The 21,524-nt window shown below is 40.4% G+C and overlaps 2 protein-coding genes across 3 annotated transcripts in view; one reads left to right on the plus strand and one right to left on the minus strand.

The window, feature by feature from the left end:
* The window catches only part of SELENOF (selenoprotein F), a 47,895-nt gene extending 42,118 nt beyond the window's left edge, over positions 1-5,777 (minus strand). The window contains exon 1 of the mRNA XM_051999267.1: positions 5,660-5,777. Coding sequence (XP_051855227.1) covers positions 5,660-5,734 — 75 coding nt within the window. The 5' untranslated portion in view covers positions 5,735-5,777. The remainder of the gene's footprint in view (positions 1-5,659) is intronic.
* An 816-nt stretch (positions 5,778-6,593) lies between these two features.
* HS2ST1 (heparan sulfate 2-O-sulfotransferase 1) overlaps positions 6,594-21,524 on the plus strand; it is a 215,839-nt gene continuing 200,908 nt past the window's right edge. For both annotated transcript variants that reach the window (XM_051999268.1, XM_051999269.1), the window contains exon 1: positions 6,594-6,916. In XM_051999268.1, the coding sequence (XP_051855228.1) occupies positions 6,793-6,916 (124 nt within the window). In that variant the 5' untranslated portion in view covers positions 6,594-6,792. The remainder of the gene's footprint in view (positions 6,917-21,524) is intronic.

The following is a 21,524-nucleotide window of genomic DNA, read 5'->3' on the forward strand; positions in this document are numbered from 1 at the left end:
ACAGAGTACATGAGGCCACTTTCACCTTAAAGAACCACTAGTTTGAGATTTATAGCTCTTCACTTCTACATCTGGGCATTCTACCTTAAAATAAAGCATCCTGGAACCCAGAGTGTAGTAAGCTGCAATTTACTGTAATTTCAAGGACCCTAGAAAACCACAGAGGCACTCTTAGAAAACTACCATTGGAATACAAACTGGCCATTTATCCTTGTGACAATACAGCCACCACTGTGGCTAATAGGTGCCCAAATTTTAGCTAGTGACAAAGAAGAGAAAGGGTGGAAATCCTGGAGGTTAAGTAATTAATACCATTCTGTGGGAGGAAGTTTAGCTTTAGACCAAGTTTAAGGGATATGTTTTGATGTGCAGTGAAACTGCACAGTAATAATAAGAGCATTAGCTTATATTTAGCTAGCACTTTCATACTAGATATTTTTCAAACATATTTAGGGTAAAAAAAAGTAGTCTAAATTTTTTTGATTATTACCTAAAATCTGAGTGTATAATATTTTTCAAAAGAGAAAACTCACACTCAGTTCTTGCTTTATAGAATATCACGTTTAGCATTTGTTGACCTGAACTCAATGTTATTTGTGCCACTACAGATATTATATGGTTTTAATTTTGCACTTGATGGCATAAATTAAATAGGTCTTGGATAAGATGAGATTGAACTCATATGAGCTATAACTTACTGAATTCCAAAGAATTTGTAAAAGATATATGGCCCTTTGATATTAGCAGAAAGAAAGGGAGAAATGAGAATAAGGATAAAATTTTAAGATTTGCTCATTTCTATCTAAACTTACTTTCTTCCTGGAATCATATGATTTTGTTAGGATTCTTACAAGGTAGTAAATAAGTGGAATTGATAGAGACAATAATTATCTAATTTAGCATGGTTCAGTACGATTGATCTGATCCTACAAGGTGTTATGGGCCAGAACTTGAAACAAGGTACTAAGTGGAATTGAGGAGACAATGGTTAAATCTAGTTTAGAACTGATTTAATCCTAGAGCAAATAATGGTTTCCTAGTGATATGATTGGTTTGTACTCAGTGTGGGGCATATAAGGAGGAGGTCTCAGGGCCAGAAGGACAAGCCCACTAAAGGACAAGCCCACTAGAACAGAAGCCCACAAGAAGGTCTCGGAGGTGGAGACAGATTCATTCCACTTTCCTCCTTTGTGCTGGCTGGAGACTGAAGCAGAAATCTTTGGAGTCGAGGAGATTCACAAGCCAGAGAAGGCAGCTTAAGCTCTCAGAACTAAGACTACAGAAGGCCTCTTAAGAAAAACTAGCTGAGCACCAAGTGAGGGAGCTAAGACTTTGAAGGAGACAATAAAGGATTTGGACTTTTAACTCCTGCATTTGGGGTGACTACTTTGAACTGAAACTGAGGCTGCCTCCAGAAGCCCCCCAAGAAACCAATTCCCAGAGAACATGACACTTTAGTAAAGAACATTACATGATTTAGTATCGGAAGAGCTCTTAAAGACTATCTTTAATTGTCCAACTAATAATTGTGTAACCTACTGATTTACTGAGAAACTGAGGCCCAACAAGATTAAGTGCCTTGCCAAGGATCATATATACAATGGGTAGTCAAGTTACAAGGAATCTTAGAGGTTCTTTGATTCCCCAAACTCAGGCAGCTCCATTAGACCATGCTACATATTTTTCTACCCAAACCTCAAACTAATCCGTAAGCAAGGTCAGATTTCATTCATTTGGGGAGGCAGCATAATTTCAAAAGTAGAAGAGTAAATGTAGGAGAAATAAAGTTCACTTTTTTCCTATTATTGTACATAATGACCTGATGCTATCAAAAAAACCTCTTAATCTGGAGTCTATCAAGGAACTTTCCCGCTATCAACTCCCTCAATACTGGGGGAGCTTTCCCCTTAAGGAACAGTACTTCTATTAAGCACATGCTAGGTAGCATTATTTCAAAAGTATTTCTAAAATTTCTACATATGGGGGTTTATTGAAATACAAAAATACTGAATGAGTATAGTATCCTTTTGTACTTGCTGAAATGGTATTGAAAATACATTTTGGCAAGCAACACAACCTAGAATTCTTTTGGGTAAAGCTGTGAGCCATTCTAAGACAAGACACTGAGAATTAAGAGATATGTATTTTAGTCTAGTTAAGCTTAGTCATTAATTTGCCCCACAACTTTGGCTAATCATTAAATAATTTTTTTTCTTTAAATAAATATACTTTTATTTTCTTCTGTTTACTCCCCACCCCAAATAGGAGAGGAAAAAACTTCCAGTAACCAATATAGATAGTATTGGTCATGGAAACCCCCCCCCCCCAAAAAAAAAAAAAAAAAAACCTATCACGCTCTGCACATCAAATCCACTATCTTTCTTAGGAGGTACGTAGCATGCTCCATTGTCAATTTTCTTGAATCATGGGTGGGCATCACAGTGCTCCGAATTCAAGTTTTTCAAAGTTGTCTGTCTTTGCAATTGTTATTGTATAAATTGTTCTCCTGGTTTTGCTCCCTTGACTGCATCAATTTATACAAGTTTCTCCAGAATCCTTTGAAACCACTCCTTTCACCTTATTTTCCAGCACAAAAATATTCCATGACAATCCTATACCATAATCTGGCCATTTCTCAACTGATGGGCACCTTCTATTTTCTACAGCACTAAAGAGTTATGGACACATGGCCTTTCTCTTTCTTAGGTCTCTAAAGCAAGTCATTTTGAGTACAAATCGAGAGGGAGAGAACCAAGGATCTGTCCTGATCCAAAATTTTATGATTTTAAGGATATTTTAGTTACATTTATAAAGGCCTTCTTAAAAATCCTGTCAACCATGAATGAATGTCGGGTTATGCAGAAGTCCTTCCTTCCTGATAAGTGGAAGTTTAGCTGCCTTATCACAGGGAGGATGAATACACTTATGTGAATGAATATGGAAATATGATTTCCCTATATTAATTTACCCCTGTAATTTTGTGTCAAATGTTAAGAGATGTGCACTCACATTTCAATGTGTAAAAGTTAAGTATGGCAGACTGGGTGGAGTGTCAAATTTCTTATGAGACTATCTGAGTTCTGACCCAAATGCCTCTGAAGGGGGAAAATATTTGTGCTACCTTTTCCCCAGAATTATAAAAAAGCACTTTGTAATACCCTTTGGCTGTGCTGTGCCCTTCATCGATAGACTGTATACAAAAATTATTTGTAGTAGCATTTGTGAGGGGCAGCAGAGGATTGGAAGGAAAAGGGCGCCTAACAGATTGGTGAGTGGATAAACTGGTTGTTACTGTGCTGAAACAAACAATATGAATGCAGAGAAACTTAGAAAAAACTGATGAAAAGTGAGAGTGAAGATCTAGAAGAAAATACAAAATGACCATCTGGATTTAAAGGAAAAAAAAAGTTGAAAATTTCTGAATTCAGACTGATTTCATGACTAATCATAACTTTAGAGGACTATTGTGTCTCCTGCTTTAAAGCTGAAAGGCAGCAGATTACAAGTGTGGAATGAGGTGTAAATGTTCAGACATGGCCATGCTGATTCAGTTTGCTTAAATGTATAACAGATGTTATAAGGGAGAGTTCTACTGGGGCAGAGGAGGAGTGGAATAAGAGTTACTGGGAAATAGTGGTGATGTTAAAGAATGATTAATAAGACATTTTGAAGAAAGTATTTTTTGAATTAAGTGTGACCCACTGATGTTATTACTACACAATTTTACAGTTAGGTAGTCAACATTCATGCTTAATCTTTTAAAATAACTGCTTTAAGTCAAGCCCTATGCCAGCATTTGTCCTAGTTTAAAATCGGAAATTATAGCTACAATCTACAAATTCGGAGGGGAAGGGGCCCAAGAAAAGAATGAAAAGGGAACTGGGAAGCTAAGGGACAGAAGGAGCTGGCAGGAAGAGATGAGGAAGGTCAGAAGAACTGAAATCTTGAGGTCTCTTAGTAACTAGTAAAGGCAGTGTGGTACTAGGAGTCAGAGAGGCTACCCTTGAATTCTTATGATGTCACCCGCCCCTTGCAGGACTTTGGATATGTTCTTTAATCTTTAACTTTTTCTTATCTGTAAAATAAAGGGCTGGGCTAAATAGAACACCACCAATTACCAAATATCAGGGAGACAGAAAGTTTAGACTGAGAACTGTTCCCCATATGCAAAATATGCTAAATCTTGCTTTTTTTTTTTGCATGTTTGGCTCCCAATGGCTGGAAGATCGTTCTGAGTCCCATCTTTGGCTTTTGCCAAAGGACAACCGAGGTGCCATCTCCTGACCCTTTCCTGATTATCCATATTATTAGCATTTAAAATCATGCTCTTTTTTGGTTTATATCTGTATATACTATATTCCTTCAGTAATTTAGAGCAAAAACTGTTTTTTTTTTTTGAGCCCTCCCCCCACAGACACCAAGCACTTCATTATCATTGTGTCCTTTCCTACCTTTAAGAAGTTTAAAATCAATAGGGGAAAAAAGATACTGCTCCCAATGATGCAATGGAGAATTTTATAAAAATGGGGGCTGCTGATTGAGAGGATTTTTGTTGAGGAACCATTAGGATCAGATGGCCTACAATGTCTTTTCAATTTCAGATTTTGTGTCAGAAACATAGTTCAACTCATTTTTACATATGATGAAACTAAGTAAGACCTGGGAAGGCTGATATCCAAGACTCAGGCTGCAAAAGCCTCAATTGAAACCCTTGTCCTTTAATTAAATAGCCAAAGGTCTTTCCAGAATCCTAGAATTCTCAAGAGTTGGAAAGAACTTTAGAAACATTTAATCTGTACCTGAACAATCAATCCCCTCTATCACATAACTACAGGTACACATACGAAGATAAAAATAATTAGCAACTACGTAGTGCTTTGTGCCTGTCATCTCATTTGATACTTAAAACAATTCCGTGAAGTGTTGTCATTCGTTTTTCACAGAAGAGGAAAGCGAGAACAACTAGAGGAGGCCTGGGATCAGAGCTCCTAAGTACCTGAAGCAGGATTTGAACCGTAGTCCAATGCATGTTACGCTAGGAGCTTCTCTTAAAGAAGCAAACAGATCAGTGAAAAGAAATTGACAATGAGTTATGAAGGGTAAAGTGTCCGCCGGGGCAGAGGGTACCTCTCATCTCCCGACTCCAGGCGGGGTCCCAAGCCGTGGCCCCTACGACGGCCGGCACCCCCCAGGCTAACGACCTACAAAGCACTTTCCCAACCTCCCCTCCCTATTACCTTTAATGCACGTGTTTTACCTAGTTAGATGATAACCCCCCCAGAGGACAGATAGTACTCCTTCGACCTTCCCCCCTTTTAAAATCCCCAAAGTTTAGCACAGAGAAAACGGTTCCGAGTGCTCGCTGACTAACTGTAGTAGGCGCTCGATAAATGCCCAGTGCCTTGCAGGCCGAATTGGGAGCCAATATCCGGGAGAAGCGAGACGCGACCCAAGAGAAGCAGCCAAAAACGAGGCCCCATCCAAGCTAACTGGAGGGAGACCCGGCGGGCGGGGCCGAACAGCAGCCACGTAGCCCACGGGCCGCAGTCGCTTCCAGGCCGCCCTCCTGCCGTAGTCAGTCGCGGCTCCCAAGGTTCGTCTTGGGTCCCCAGCCTCTCGTTCAGGCCCAGAGACCTCTATGGAGGTGCCCGGCACTCACCGCTTGCAGCAGCGACACCAGCAACAATCGCAGCCCGAAAGCCGGTGCAAACCACCGCTGCTCACCAGCCGCCATCGCCGCCGTTATCCTCGGGTCCTGACGAAGCCCGAGGACCCCTCTTTGGGGTGTCTGGCGTGGGGCCTAAAACTTTGGGTCGTTAGCTTTCCGCTAGTCGCGCACAGCAGCTTCATACCGAGACACTAGATGGAATGGAGATCTCCCGGGGGTGGTCCCTAAAATATCAAAGGATACGAGAGTCTTTTTGATTTGTTTTTCTTTCTCACAGTCAGGCATATTATCAAGACTCCTATGATTCTATTCCTTTTGAGGGCCCCTTCAGTTTCATTCATGGCATTTCTTTCCGACTCCTAAAACGCTCATTCCTTCCTTTAGCTTCGCCCCGCCTCTCTGTCGCCTCCTTTTAGCCAATCATCTGCTGAGATAATTTTAATGGCAGCTGAGTAAACCAACCGTAAAGCGGCGCGAAAGAACACTGCAACTAAGGTAGCAGAGGCGGGTCCAAAAGCGGCTGCGGTAGGGTTGGGAAGGGAAGGGAGGAATGTTTGCTGAGACCGGGAGGCGGGGCTGCTGTGCAGCGTGCGTGAATGCGTATTGGAGAGGGGGCAGGGCTTATATGGGGGCGGGGCCGAGGGCGGCGCAGTCGCAGCCTCGGTGTTGGAGCGGGGCTCCGGGAGGGTGGCAGGCAGTGGAGGAAGAAGAGAGGCGGGTGGGCAGAGCGAGGGAGCGAACGAGCGAGCGAGCTGGGTGCCGGGCTTGGTCCGGCATAGGGGAAGCGGGAGCCCGAGCACTGCTCAGCGCGGGGGCCCCTGTAGTCGGGGCTGCGGCTGAGGTTGAGGAGGAGCAGCGAGCGCAGGCGGCGTTGGCGTTGGTGCCTGGGGGCGGGGGTGGGTGGTGGGAGGGAGGCTAGGAAGGAAGAAGGGGGGGTCGGAGGCAGTGGTGGCCGCTGCCTCTGCTCTCGCCGCTGCGGCGCTCCGCTCCCGCTCCGCCGGGCTCGGAGCTCCAGCTCGCTCCTCTCGGTGCCTCGAGCCCGCGCCCCCCGGCTCCCCGGGGCCTCGCTCCCCGCCCCCCGCGGTATGTCGTGATCCCGAGCAGCGGCGGCGGCGGCGGGTTTCATGGGGCTCCTCAGGATTATGATGCCGCCCAAGTTGCAGCTGCTGGCGGTGGTGGCCTTCGCCGTGGCGATGCTCTTTCTGGAGAACCAGATCCAGAAGCTGGAGGAGTCCCGCTCCAAGCTAGGTGAGGGGAGAGAAGGGGGCTCTCCCGGGGCTGTCACCCCGGGGGGCGGGGGAGACGAATGCCCTCGGCTGGAATCTTCCTGCGGGGAGGCCGGCGCGGGATGGCGGAGGGCTGACAGATGCCTGGGACCCGGGCTTCCCCGCCGGAGCGGCAACTGTAACAAGCCGGGAAATTGACCCTAGTCAGTTTCACTGGGAGCTTGGGAGCGGCTGGGAGTCCCTGAGCTGACGGAGGGGGCAGGAGAGGGCGGGAGGTTGTTGGTAGGAGGGAGTCCGAAATGCTGCGGATCCCGGGGTGAATGTCCTGAGACTTTGGGTAGGCATTGAGACACAAGTGGCTTTCGAGTGAGATGGGGCGAACTTGGACTGATGTGGCGCTTTCTGCTGTTTTTTCTGGAGGGAAAGGAAGGTTATGTGCTTCCAAAGTGACTTAATTGAATCGAGCTGCTTGAGAACGCAAGCGTGTATTGGTGTTGGGAGGTTATTAAGAAGTTGAGAGAATGTGCATACATACTATTATTAAGCCCTTTCTAAGAGCCAGGCACTATATTAAACTCTGGGAATATAAATGGAAGCAAAAAGAAACACAGTCCCTTACCTTCATGGAGCTTTCATTCTGATGGACAAAGACAGTCCGTAAAATGAAAGAGGGCCGAGCTACCCATGAGCAGCTAGTGGAGAGAATCTGGTGTAGAATTGTGTTTCAAGTGAGAGAGGAAGTTTTGATGGGCTATGATGAATATACAGGAAAATATTGGCTGGGGTGCTTTTCATTTGGGAAGATACTTTGGAGACACTTAAGATAAGCTCATGATTCAATTTTTTGCTTTATTTTGGCTTGTAAATTTACATTAAAAATATCTGGAAGACACTGATTTAGGTAGATAAAAATTGGTGAAGCTCTTATAGCCTTATGCTAATTACTTTAATACATGCTCCTTCCACTTTAAATAAAGATTGGGAAACTATACAATCTTTGGAATAAAGAACTGAAAGGGAGTTATTTTTAAAAAATGAAGATACATGCTTAGGATAGATAAGGGAAAGGACTTATGATTTCTTTGGTATTGAGAACTTTTAGTTATGGAAAATGCTTCGGTCATTGGAATTCAGCACCTTCTCTACAACTTAGGATCTCAGGGAACTGCCTAGAACAGAGTTTTTATTGATTGGATCTATGTTAAAATGTTATCTATGGGTCTTGAATCCAAGGTTTTCCTGGTTTTAGAATTTATATCCCCCATGCTAAGCTGCCTATTAGGTCTACTTATTGTCATAGTACATATTAAATTAGAATGAAAAACTTATTCATTTGAATTTTAATAATTTTCCTCCCAGAATGTGTTTTTTGAAGACAGAAACAATTTGTTTTTAGATTCCCAGTCCCAAGTATAGTTATTTGCAAATAACAAGCCTTTAATATTTGAATTGAATTAAACTGACATGAGTATATCCAGGTTAGAAGTATATTTTCTAGAAAACTACAGAAAGTTTTAAAGATCATTGTAACAAGGAACAGTTAATATCAGTGTGTCTGAGTGACAAGAGATGTACTTAGAAACTAGAAAAAGAGCTGAAACAAATGTTTATTAATCCTCCTCTGCCCTTGTATATGAATGCAATTGATAAGGACATTGCCTTCATTTTATCAGTATGTAGATCTAATTGACTAAAAAGAATATGTTTTGATTTAAATCAGTTCAAAATCTCTATGTAATCCTCAATTGTTCACCCATCTTTGTCTTAGGTATATAATAGTCAGTAGCCACATCTTGGCCTTTCTCCCTCCACATCTCACGTCCATATTCTCTTTACTCACATACAGCTACTTCTCAGGTCAAGCCCTCATCCCTCCTGCCAGGACTCTGGCCATTGCCCTTTCTTTGGTCTCCTTGGCTCAAGTTTCTCCCCCCCTCTAATCCATTCTCCTTTCAGTTGCCAAGGTGACTCACTTCATTCTCCTTAATAAACGCCAGCAGTTACTGTTCCCTGATACCTGTGGGTCAAATATAAACTCTTTTGACATTTCAGATGCTTCACAACCTGATTCCCCACCTACCTTTGCATTTCTATTATGCTTCATATTCACTCAGCCAAACTGGCCTAAAGAAGTGAGAGGAGGAGGGTATATTATAAGAGTGAGGAACACAAAGACAGAATTAGGAGATGAAGTGTTAGATGTGAGGTGAATAATTTTGCTGGTTTGTCATCTATTAATATTGCCCCATCTGCTTCAAAGAATGGACCTTAACCTTTGTTTTCTGGCTCAGAATATGCCTCTTGGAATTGGTTTCCTTCAAGGCTTAGCTACCCCTCCCCATCAATCTTTCAGCCATTATTAATGCCTTGATTCCCAAATTAATTTCTATTTTGTACATACTCATATTTGTTTACTCTGACCCTCTAAAGATTGAAAGCTTCTTGAGGGTAGCCACTGTTTCAAATTGAATTTTATCTTTGTCTCTACAAAGATGGCTATAGAAGGTGCTTAATAAATGCTTATTGATTGAATATCATTTTATCTTTATAGTTTTAGTGTAGAATTGTATCTCTATAGTTTATAGGAAGCAACTTGGCTTAATGGAGAGTGTTGAAGTTGGAGGCATGAAGGACTTGAATTTTAATCCTGTATCAATCAGATATTGCTTATAACTTTACAAGGTATTCAGCCTCTCTCAGCCACAGCTACCGCATCTGTGTCATTGGGATCATAACAGCATTTACTTCAGGATTACTTTAAAGATCAGAGGAGATACCATGTGCAGTGTGTTCTTCAGGTCTTAAAAGTGCTTTACAAATGTAATTTATTACTATTATTGCATTAATTTGCTTCATTCAGCTTTAATGAACAAAAAGTATTTGGGAGGCTTACTTCATGCACAATTAAAGTGAGATCTTTAATATGTAACATATTAACATGTAGACACTCCAGATTTGAAGCCTTGTTAGAGTGTTTATATAAAATTACTCAACTTTTAATTTTCCTTTCTTGCCTGAAGAAAGTAAAGTATTTAATATAAATACTTGAGTTGAGTGTTGTTTCCAAGATGATTTTAAAGGAGAAAAAGACCAATGGTAGCTGGCTTCCTGACTGTCAAGCTATGTGATTTACTATTTATCTGTAAAGTGGGTATGTTTATTTTCCTTGCATGTATGAGACTGTTTTGTTGTTCAGGAAGTGTTATAAAGCCATCATCTATGTGAAGTTTTTTTTTTTTTAAGAAAGAAAGGATATCTGTCAGTCACAGATGCCATTCAATACCCTCAAGAAATGCTGCAGTCGGGAACACGAGAACTTCCAAGGATATACTAGAGAATGTAATAATTTCAGTATGCTACAGACATAGCTCAGGAAACACATTACCTTTCAACTTGTGTTTTGCTTGAAATCTTCAAATGCTTTATTAAATTATTGCCCTTGAAGAAATCCACATATGTGGAACCTTGGGCTTTTTTCAAGCTAATATTAGTTAATAGGCCTATTAATAGACCTATTAAAATTTTGTTTTCTGCAAGATTTTTTTTTTTGGATAATTGTGTGGGACCAGTAGTTAATGTGACTCTTTTATAATCTGTAAGACATTGTACTAGGAAAATCCAGCTCCTGGCATGAAAGACTTAATATAATGTAATGTAAACTGAAAGAATTCTATTAGTGAAGTAGTTGTCCTTTTTTTTGTATGTATGTAATGGACATGATTCGATTCTGTGCGAGATCCCGAAAATATACAACTTCCCCTTACTACAGAGCACAAGTTCATGATTTTCTCTAAGTGCAAAAATTACCTGCCCCTCAAAACTGATGAAGTCCTCTTTCCATTCTGATATACAAAAGAACTCCATTGGAAAAATGGAGTTCCTTCCAAGAAACTTTGCTTTTCCCGTTTGATAAGAAAGGACTTTGTGTACTAGTCCCTGAATACTGTTTGATTTCAGATTGTGTTTCAATTGAAAGACGAACTATGACAGTGTCGCTTGTCAAAATTGATCATATCCATAATTCTGTTTTGAAAATTAATGTTTGTGCTATATAATCGAAAGTTACTTTTTTTCAAACAAAACAGTACTTATGAGAATCAAAGATTTAAAGGAAGCAGTTTGTTCCAGAGTTGTAGAAATTTTGAGAAAAATAATCAGGGGATTGTGAAAATGGTGTTGTTACCCTGAGCAAAAGAGCCTTACAATAGGACTTCATTATGTAAGAATTATTTGCCCAGCTTGGCATCTTGGGTAAGTTCTTAGCAAGACTCTGCATGAATATTCCCAGTTATTAAGGGATTCACCTCAAATAGTTACTAGCAACTACCTCATAAGACTTCCCATTCCATGTCTGGAACACAAATAAGATTAGGAAGCTTTTCATATTGAAATCTGCTTTTTACTTCTGTTCATTGGTTCTAGTGTATCTTTTAGAAAGAATATACACAAGATTCAACTCTTCCACAGCATATACCCTCAGATATTTGAAGCATTGTCATAAGTGCTCTGCAACTTTGTTCTTTCATTATAAACACTCCCTGTACTTTAAATATTCATCCCTATGGCATGGATTTTACCCCCTCTTCTCCCCGCCCCATCAGTTTTTCTCCCCCCTTTTCCTAATTTGGATTCTCTTGTGTCAGTATCTCAGATTTTTTGGTGCCCAGCATTCAACATTGTACTACAACTGTGTAAGTACATATAGTTTGCCCAGGAAAGGTTAGAGTGAAGCTTTAGCTCTGTAGTGCTGAATACTGTTTTCTTCATGAGCTTAGAAGCACATTAGTGTTTTTTAGCAACCCTGCTATTGGTATATTGTTGGTTCATATTGAGTTTATATGAAATGATTACTCCAGGTATCCCTAATCTTCCTGGGTACATAAGTACTTTGTAAGAAGCTAAGTCCAAGATTTACATTTGGCCCCATTAACTAGTATTTATTACTTAGGACTTATCTTTCCATTTTATCAAAATCTTTTTGAATCCTCCTTTTTTGCCATCTAAATATTAAATAGCTTTTCTAGCTTTATTTTCCTTTCATATTTGATGAGCATGCCTGCTGCGTTTTCATCTAAGTAACGGGTAAACATGTTGAATAATAAAGGGCAAAGGCTAGAACTTTAGACTAGTGTTCCCCCCTCCTAAATGGCAGGACATTGATCACTACTCTTGTCTTATTTGCTTTGATCTACTATGTTCAATTGAACTGGTAGCTATTTTGTGTTTCACCACGATCACATCTATACAGTAAGAAAGATGGCTAGAATCCTTGCTGAAGTCCAGATAATCTGATGTTCAATGTCTCTGATTCCATCATAAGGGGAATTGAGGTTAGTTTGCATGCCCCCTTTTTTTTTTTTTTTAAAACACACTACCTTTTCATGATTTACCTCTTCTTTTTCTAAGAGCTTAAAAACATCTGTTTGTAATTAATTACAAAATCTTTCCAGAGAACAGTGTTAAGCCCAATAGTCCGTATTTCCCTAATCTGACTTTCTGCTCTTCAAAATGGTGTCTTTTGCCTGTTTCCAGCTTCCTGGGACCAATTCTGTTCATTCTAGTTCCTTAAAACAAAGGTATCAAACATACCCCCACTGAACCAGATGGGAAAAAAAAATGTGCTTGGAAAATATTTGATAAAATAAAAATACAGTAGAACACAGAAAATGTTAATATGTGATTTTTTTAAAGCCCTTCTTTCCTGGCCCCATCCTATATGTGCCATTGACCCTGTTTCTTTTTGAGATTGACCCAAAAAGAATTATAATTCTTAACCTTTAAGATTATAATTAGCCAGTCATGTTGAAAAAGTTTTTTGTAAAGGTTTCTCTCCCTCTCAGTCCCCACACCTCAATTTCAATGCCTGGCACATTATGAGCACTTAATAGAAGCATTTGTTAACCGTACCATGTGTCATGTTTTCTTTGAAGATATAAAGATTACCAAAATTCTCCTTGCCCTCAAGGAGCTAACAAGGAGGAGACAACATAGAGAGAAAGAATACTTATTTATACTTATTTCTTCCAGCTCTCCTATTTACTCTGGAATTTTTTCATTTTCTCTTCAGCAGTCTTCACACTCTAGAGATGCCTCTGCCCTCCTGGCATTTCCTTTTGGTTGGTCACTTCCTGGTCCATTTCTGGAAGCATTTCTGGAAGGTCCTAGCCTTTCATACTTCTTTCCCATGACTCTCCAGATTTTTCCACTGCCTCCCAACCCCCAGATCTAGTTATGTTTTTTCCCCCAACTAGATTGTAAACTTCTTAAGGCTAGGAATTTGCTCTTTTATTTAGTTCTAACTTAGTTGCCTAATAATTGACATATAGTACTTAATAAGTACTTCATTTATCTACATGGAGAGAGAGAGAGAGAGATATTGAGAGAGAGAATGTGTGTGTGTGAAGCAAATTGAACCTCATTTAAGAGAGAAGACATTAGCAGCAGCAGGGGACATTGGGAAAGGCTGCCCATGGAAGGTGAAATTGGAGCTGGCTCTTGAAGGAAGCCAGAGGATTTAGGAGGAAGATGCAATGGTGGATGTCCACAACAACGAAGTGGGAGATGGAGTATCCTTTGTGAGGATAAGTTAATAAGCCCAGGTAATATCTGAATTGTAAAGTGTGTGACGAAGCTATAAAAAGCCTGGAAAGATAGGAAAGAGTCTGATTATGGAGAAGATCCTTCAGTGCCAATAAGGAGACTTCACACTTTATTTTTGAAAGTCAAGATATGAGTAGCTGTCAGTGCTTATTGAATGGGGGCTGATATGGTTTGACTTTCTCTTTGGGAAAATCTCTGACAGCTGACTGGAGAAATGAATCAAGAGGGGGAGACACTTGAGACTTTAGAAGGCTGTTGTTGCTGTTCATCCTTTGTTTTCAAAGAGGGCCCAGGAGATCACTGGTGATTTGTCATCCGAGTCCAGTGGCAAGGCAAAAGTTAGGTTGGCTGGTTGATGGCCAGACATCCAGCAGCTGATCTTGGTATTTTCCATGTTTGACTAGACTCTCAGCACTTCTTGGTGTTTGCTTCAGTCTCCTTCGTGGATCACATTATTCTTGTGCCTGTTCTGCTGGTGGGATCTTTACGTACTTGGGGTAGACCCTGCTGATGTTAAGACCCCTCAGGTTCCTTCAGCCTTGACAGTTTACTGGGGTGTGACTACTCCAAATGCTGCTTCTTCTTCCTCCTTCCTCCTTCCTCCTTCCTCCTCCTCCTCCTTCTTTTTTTTTTTGTGCTGAGACAGTTGGCCTTAAGGGACTTGCCCCGGGTCACACAGCTAGGAATCGTTAAGTGTCGTTAGTCAGATTTGTCAGATTTGAACTCAGGACCTCCTGGCTTCAGGGCTGGTGCTCTATCCACTGTGCCACCTAGCTGCCCCAATGCTACATCTTCTTGAAGCCACAGGTGAGAGTTGAGTGCCAGGTAGACACCAAAGATGGCTGAGTAACCCTGAAAAGGGCTTGGCAAATCCTCACACTGAAGGGGATAGTCTTCCTTGAACACCCTGTACACCTCAAGAGTCTAGGCAAGAGGTGACAGGGCTTTGCAATAAGATGGTTGTTTTATGAGCCAAAAGAATGGGATGTTTCAGGGAGACTTTGTAAAGGTAGAAATGAGATTTGACAGCATGTGAGCGCTAGTGGGGAGTTGAGGATTACTAGATCTAGATTGCAAGCCTTGGTGAGTGGAAGGACTATGATGTCTTGGACTATAATAGGGAAGTTGGGGAGGGGGAGGGTTTGGGGAGAAAGACGAGTTCTATTTTGGACATGTATTTGAAAGCCCTAGAGAATATCCATTTCAGGATGTTTGGGAGGCAGTTGGTTTTGTGAAACCTGGAAGTATAGACTTGGGCTGGATAAATAAAACTGAAAATCTTCTGTGTAGAGATGACAAAAGAGTGGGATTGATGAGATGAGCACATTACATAGTATAGAGGGAAAAAGAGGTTCCAGCCTTTGGAGAATCTGTGGTTTGTGGGCCTGGCGTGGATGGAGATGTAGCAAAGAAGATTTCAGAGGAGTGGTCACACAGGGAAGAGGAAGAAATCGGGAGAGGATACTGTCACGCAGGGCCAGAGGGGTGAAAAGGTGCTGCTCCCATGTGAAGGAGATTGTTGAGAAGTAAAGAAAGGTGAGGAGAGAGAAGTGACTCTTAGAATCACTGATTCACCTACTTTGTGCCTAACACTTGAGTGACAAAAAGGTATACAAACTAAATTTTAAAAATGGGATGGGAATACTACTAATAAAAACACAATAGCTTAAAAATAGTAGTTCTTTAGGGTTTGCAAAGAGCTTTACCAATGTTACTTCATTTGGGGTACAGCCTGGGAGTCCTAGAATCTGAAGGAAAGCATTCCAAGCTGGAGAGTAGGGGTGTGTGTGTGTGTGTGTGTGTGTGTGTGTGTGTGTGTGTGTGTGTGTCGGTGTTTGGAGTGGAGTGAGGAGGGGAGGGATAGCTTTTGTTAAGGCACCAAAGAGAAAGAATGTTGTGAATTGGGAAGAAGTGGTAGTAAGTCAGTTTGACTGGAATCTAGATTATGTGAAGAAGAAGTAAAGTGGAAGTGGGAAAAAAAGGAAACAGTCAAGTATTTAAGTGTCTACACTTACGCAGAGGAATCAGGTATTTTGGAGGGGAGGATGACCTCTGTTGGAGGCATGTTGACTTTGAAATGCATGAGAGACCTAGAAATGGGGATGTCTAATGAGGTGATTTGGTGATGCAGGTCTGGAACTCGCCGGAAGAATGAGGAATGCATGCGTAAGGGCTGCTAGATGGTGCAGTGGATAGAGCATTGTTGTCAGGAAGTCCTGAGTTCAAATTTGACCTTAGACACTTTCTACCTATGTGACCCCAGGCAAGTCAGTTATTCCTAGTTTCCTCATTCACTAAATGAGCTAGAGAAGAGATTGGCCAATCACTCACACTTTGCCAAGAAAACCCCAAATGGGGTCATGAAGAGTTGGACACAACTGAAAACCACCGTAACAATATGAAGATTTGTGAGTTATCTGCCAAGAGATGGCAGTTGAACCCACGGTTAATGATGAGGTGAAATGAGAGAGAACATTTACTCAATGAGAGTGAAAACATAAAAGGTTTTAGGATTAAACTTGTAGACTGACAAGAGAACCAGCAAAAAGCAGTGTCATAAAACCTAAGGAGGAAAGTTATGAGGAAGAAGAGATGGTTAACTATATAAAATGGTATGGAAAGGTCAAGGAAGAGTGACAGTTGACAAAAAGCCATTCTATTTGGCCAGAGATCCTCGCTAACCTTGTAGAGTCATTTCACTTGAGGGGTGGAGCAGGAAGGCAGATTGTGGGTTTGGGAAGTGAATGGGAGGACATTGTCTCCAGGATCCCATCTGGACTGACTTCCCTGTCTGGTCTGGAGACTTGAACTCATTTTGAGTAAGTACACGATCTTGTTTCTTCATCTGTCCTCCACTTCCCTCTGAACTTTGTCAGTTTATAACTTTCTGAGGAGTATTTGCCTTGATAGAGAATAAGTAAGCAGCAAAGCAGGTCAGTGATCTTATTTCCCTGTAGTCTACTACAACATCTGCTTCAATCAGTGTATCTTTCCCTTCTTTGTTTTTTTTTTTTTTTTCTCAGAACATACATAAAAAGTTCTTTTTAAAAATTCGTCCTTAGTATTTTTGAAAGCTTTAACCTTCTTGATATAATCCTTAGGGGTTTACGGGTGCATCCTAGGAGTGTCTTCCTCAACTCTTCACTTGATCTCTTGGGAAGTCTTGATGAATTTTTTTTTTTTTTTTTACCATTGTCATATATTTCTCGTATACCCCCTTCTCTCCATTGCCCCATCACCTTCATCCCCTGCCCAAGCTATTTCAGGAACCTTCTGGTCATTCCGTCTGCTTCAAATCTCTCCACTCCTGTCTGTTCCCTGCTCAGCTGTCAAATTAATTTTCCTGGAAGTACAGATCTGAGCAAGTCATTCTTCTCAGCCCACACTTGAGTGATGTCTCATCACCTTCAGGAACAAATAGAAAAATCCTGTTTGTCTTCAAAGCCCTCACTCCTGCTACTTTTCTGGTTTTCTTATACCTTCCTCTCTACCACTCACCGCTCGCCTCTCCCTGAGATCGGAGGTCCAATAATACAGCTGGTTTTCTTGCTGCAGTGTCAGACAAGACGCTCCATCTCCTCCACGTTCTGGATGTTTTGTCTGGCTGACCCCCGCCTGGAATCTTCTCGCTCATTCTGTCTCCGGCTTCTTTTCACATTCTCGCTGAAGTCCCTCCTATAGGGAGCCTTTACTAGTCCCCTTCATGTTAATGCCTTCCTCTCCTGATTATCTTAAGTCTATCCCACCTAAAGCTTGTTTCTACAAAGGTACCTGCATGTTGTCTCCTCCATTAGATTGTGAACTCCTTGACTGTCTCCCCTTTTTTGTACCCCCAGTGCTTAACACAATGCCTGGCACAGAGTATGCACTTAATAAATGCTTCTTGACTGATGGACTTTTTTGTATTTTTTTCCTTAATTATATACTTTCATCCCTTGTAATTCTTTACAAATCAGAGTTATTGGAGAGCTTTTTGTACAGTTAAGATGGCAAAGACTGTTTCCTATTTTGTTGGAATATATAGTTAGTTTATCCAATGAGAAATGGGATGCCTTGGCAGGAAGTCAAAGTGAATAACCATTTAAATTGAACTCTGACTCATAATAGATCAACTCAAAATTTGCTGTTCATAAAAAAAAGTTGCATTCTCCCTCTCCTCTCCCCCCACCCCCCCGAAACACATAAGCAAGCCTACTGCTGTTGTATACTGCTGGAAAAATACAGTGAAATCTGTTTAGACCATCTATCTGCCTGAATTTTCTCTCGGCAACAGTGTTACTTCCTAAGGAAGCTGTATACATTTAGACCTTTATTTGGTGACTACAACTTGACAACTGACAGTTTGTATCATATGTTACATCACAAGAATTTTTTTTTTTTTTGGAAGAGCCATCTTATGAAATAGATGACGGCAGCATTGCAGCTATTCTGGAATTGCTGGTGGGGAGACCCTGAGTGAATTAGTCCTTGTTTCTAGTACCACTATATGTAAAACCTCCAGGAGCCATCAGCTATGGGTTAATTGGGCCTCCCTCCCAGGATGTCTTCAGAGTCACTATCTTGGACCCCATGATAGCATAATGCATCTCTTTTTAACATTCCCTGCCAGAAAGACCACTTTCCTAGTAGGCCCAAAGGTAGCCTTTCTTAATGATGCTTCAGTGTGTTCTTATTCTTTGCCAATAGCAGTGCAGTAGTGATCCATACTGGAGGGAGCTAGCATTTCACGAATGTGTGAGATTAATATGAAGGACTCAAGAGAGATGATTGAAAATGTCTTTGAGGATATTGTTGCGAATAGGATCTTTATTTTGATTTTAGGAACTATTCTTAACTCACTGTTTTTGTTCGCTTCTAATCTTTTCCACCTTTAAAAAGACAGCTTTTCAAATATGGGTAGTTTTCTGTTACTATTTATTTCTGGCAGTAAAGTAGAGCTTTGAAACTAGATTTGTTTATTCAGACTTATATTTAAAAGATCCAGATTCTAGGAGCGAAACATTAGCTTTACTTGTTTACCCTGCTTAATGGAGGTTCCAAGTTTTTGGTAATTCAATTTATGTAAACACTACAATCTAATCCCAGGATTATCCTTAAATTTTACAGATATATATGAAAACACACCACTAAATAGTGTATATTTGTAAGTAGGGAATGTGATTTAAATCTTTTCCATTGGAAAACATGAAAAGATTTACTGTGGTCCCTTTACCTTGTTACTGTGGGAAATCTGTTGCTAGCTCTAAAATATATTTAATGTTACTCTGAGAATATTAGGTAGCTTTAGTTTCCATGGTTGGCTTTTTAAAAATAGAAGTAATATAAGAAATGAGTTTTTATGTTGGACACAATGTATTGTGTTTATCTTGTACATTAAAAGTATATATTTAGAGACAATTGTAACTAGAATTTTTTGGTTTGGTTTTGTTTTTTGAATAGTAATGTAAAAGTCCCATTTTTGGACTTTTACAAGGAAAATGCCTTGCGGGAGAGTCCTATTTAGCTAAAAGAATGGACTGGATGGTTTTTGGTCTACAAGTAAAAGATATGATTTGAATGTGGAATTTTTCCCCATAGTTCCCCATTGATTTGGGGATATTTTTGTTTTTAGACTAGGATTTCCATCACAATTTTTACTTGATATCAGCACTGTAGGTGATTTTAGCCTCTGGACTTCAAGCTGGATCTTTTCATTTTGTTGATAAGAACTGACCTATTGACTTCTTATGACATTCCCCATGGGAGTTCTTCCAAATTTTCCACTTTGTCCTAAAACCTGTAGTTTTAACCTCACTCTTATCTCACAGTAGATGATTTTGCCTCTGAGAAAATTGAGGTTATTTATGTGAACTTCATTTTCCCTTTCTAATCATTTGAAATTCTAAACATCCTCACCATCTAAGGTAGAAGTCATTTCTTATCTTCCTTTCCATCCTCTCCTGCTCTCTCTCCCACCAAAACAATAGCAACAAGAAGACTTTTCTCTAGCTGCAATTATCCTCTTTCTCTCCCCCTTCCCTCCAATATCTCATCAGTTTCTTTCTCTATTGCTTCCTTCTCTCTGCCTGCAAATATGTTCAGGTTTTCCCTATCCTAAAACAAATAAACAAAAACAAACCTTCTTTGGTCTTTCTATGATCTCATCTTTTCTTTTCTTTCTTCCCTCATATTGCCGAATTTCTAGAAACTGTATTTTATGCTTCTTACATTCATATCCTCATTCTGTAATTTAACGTCCATCCCTATGGTGGTACTGACCTCTCCATGGTCATTATTGATTTTCTCACTTCTAAACTGTCGTCTTCTCAGTGGTCGTCTGTCTTGACATTGCTGCAACATTTGATGCTGTTGGCTCTTTCTTGATATTATTTCCTTCCTGAATTGCTGGCACATTCCTGGCTCTTCTGCTTCTGCTGTCTGGCTGGCTATTCCTTCTTTGTGGCTCCTCTTTGACCTCTTGCTATGGATGATACTTCTCAGGGATCTGTCTTGGGCCACATTCTCTTCTGTCTTTATACTTTCTCTTCTAAGAATCTCAAGTATTAGCCTTTGAGCCTTCAGCTGTGATTTGTCAGTACCATCTCATAGACGTTGGGGTCACAGAAAAAAAGAGATAGCTGGAGTGCATCTAATGAGAACAAAGTCTTTTCAAGCACAAATATTGGTTGCAGAGAGAAATTTTTTTCTTTTTTCTTTTTTAATTGGAACTTTTTTTTCCAAAACATACACAGGAATAATTTTTCAACATTGACCCTTGCAAAACCTTGTGTTCCAATTCCCCCCCCCCCCCCCACTATTCTCCTAGATGGCAAGTAATCCAATATATGGCAAACATAGTAAAAAAAAAATCCAATATAGGCATACATATTTATACAATTATCTTGCTGCACAAGAAATGTCAGATCAAAAAGGAAAAAGAAATGAGAAAGAAAACAAAATGCAAACAAACAACAAAAGAAGTGAAAATGCTATGTTGTGATCCACACTCAGTTCCCACAGTTCTCTCTCTGAGAGTTGCAGAGTTCTTTGACATAGCAGTGACCTGGAAACAAAGTAGCTGCCCATTGAATGGGAGAATGGCTAAACAAATTGTAGTCTATGAATGTAAAAGGATATTATGATATTAATGATGACTATAACGAATACAGAGAAGCTTAGGAAGGATTCTATGAACTGATGAAGGCCAAAGTAAACAGAACTAAGAAAACAGTATACCATTGGCCAAAGCTGTGTAAAAGGAAAGCACTTTGTTCTCTCCAAATCAAAAGTGAATGTGACAGTGTTTCCATCCCAATTCTCTGCTGAGATGGAAAGTCCATAAGCACATTGTACTTGGTTTTAGACTTTTTTTTAATGTATTGATCAGTTAGGTTGATTCCTCTCCCTCCTCTTTTTCTATCTCTTCTTTTGTTTTTAAAAAATATTTGCCATATGGTATGACTTCCATGGGGGGGGAGAGAGGGAAGATAAATACTGCTGAAAACTGTGATGATGTAAAAACGGATATAAACACAAACTTATACTTTATTTATTTATTTTTTGCTGGGGCATGGGGGTTAAGTGACTTGTCCAGAAGTGCTAAGTGTCTGAGGTCAGATTTGAACTCAGGTCCTCTTGATGTCAGGGGGCTGGTACTCTATACACTGCGCCACCTAGCTACCCCCAAACCCATATTTTAAAATAATGAATCTGAAAAACTTTAATGTCTACTCATGTGATATTACAGTCCTAGGAGAAGGACTACTTCTCAGAAGCCACACAAAGATTAAACCCTTTTAATTTAATTGAATTAATCCTTCATCATTGTTAGGTGCTGAGGATACTAGAACAAAAGGAAAACTTAGTTCTTGCCCTCAAGGAAATGACATTTTCTTGGGGGCTAGAGATTATAAATAAATGAGCTTATTTGGGAAAATTTGTGATGAGGGAGTTAAAGTCAAGAGGTGTTAGCAACTAAGCTTCTGGTAGGAGATGGCACATGAGGCTGAATTTCAAGAGGTGGTGAGAAGGACAGAATGCCATGTATATAC

This window comes from Antechinus flavipes, chromosome 4, assembly GCF_016432865.1.
Source record: "Antechinus flavipes isolate AdamAnt ecotype Samford, QLD, Australia chromosome 4, AdamAnt_v2, whole genome shotgun sequence".
NCBI lineage: Eukaryota > Metazoa > Chordata > Mammalia > Dasyuromorphia > Dasyuridae > Antechinus > Antechinus flavipes.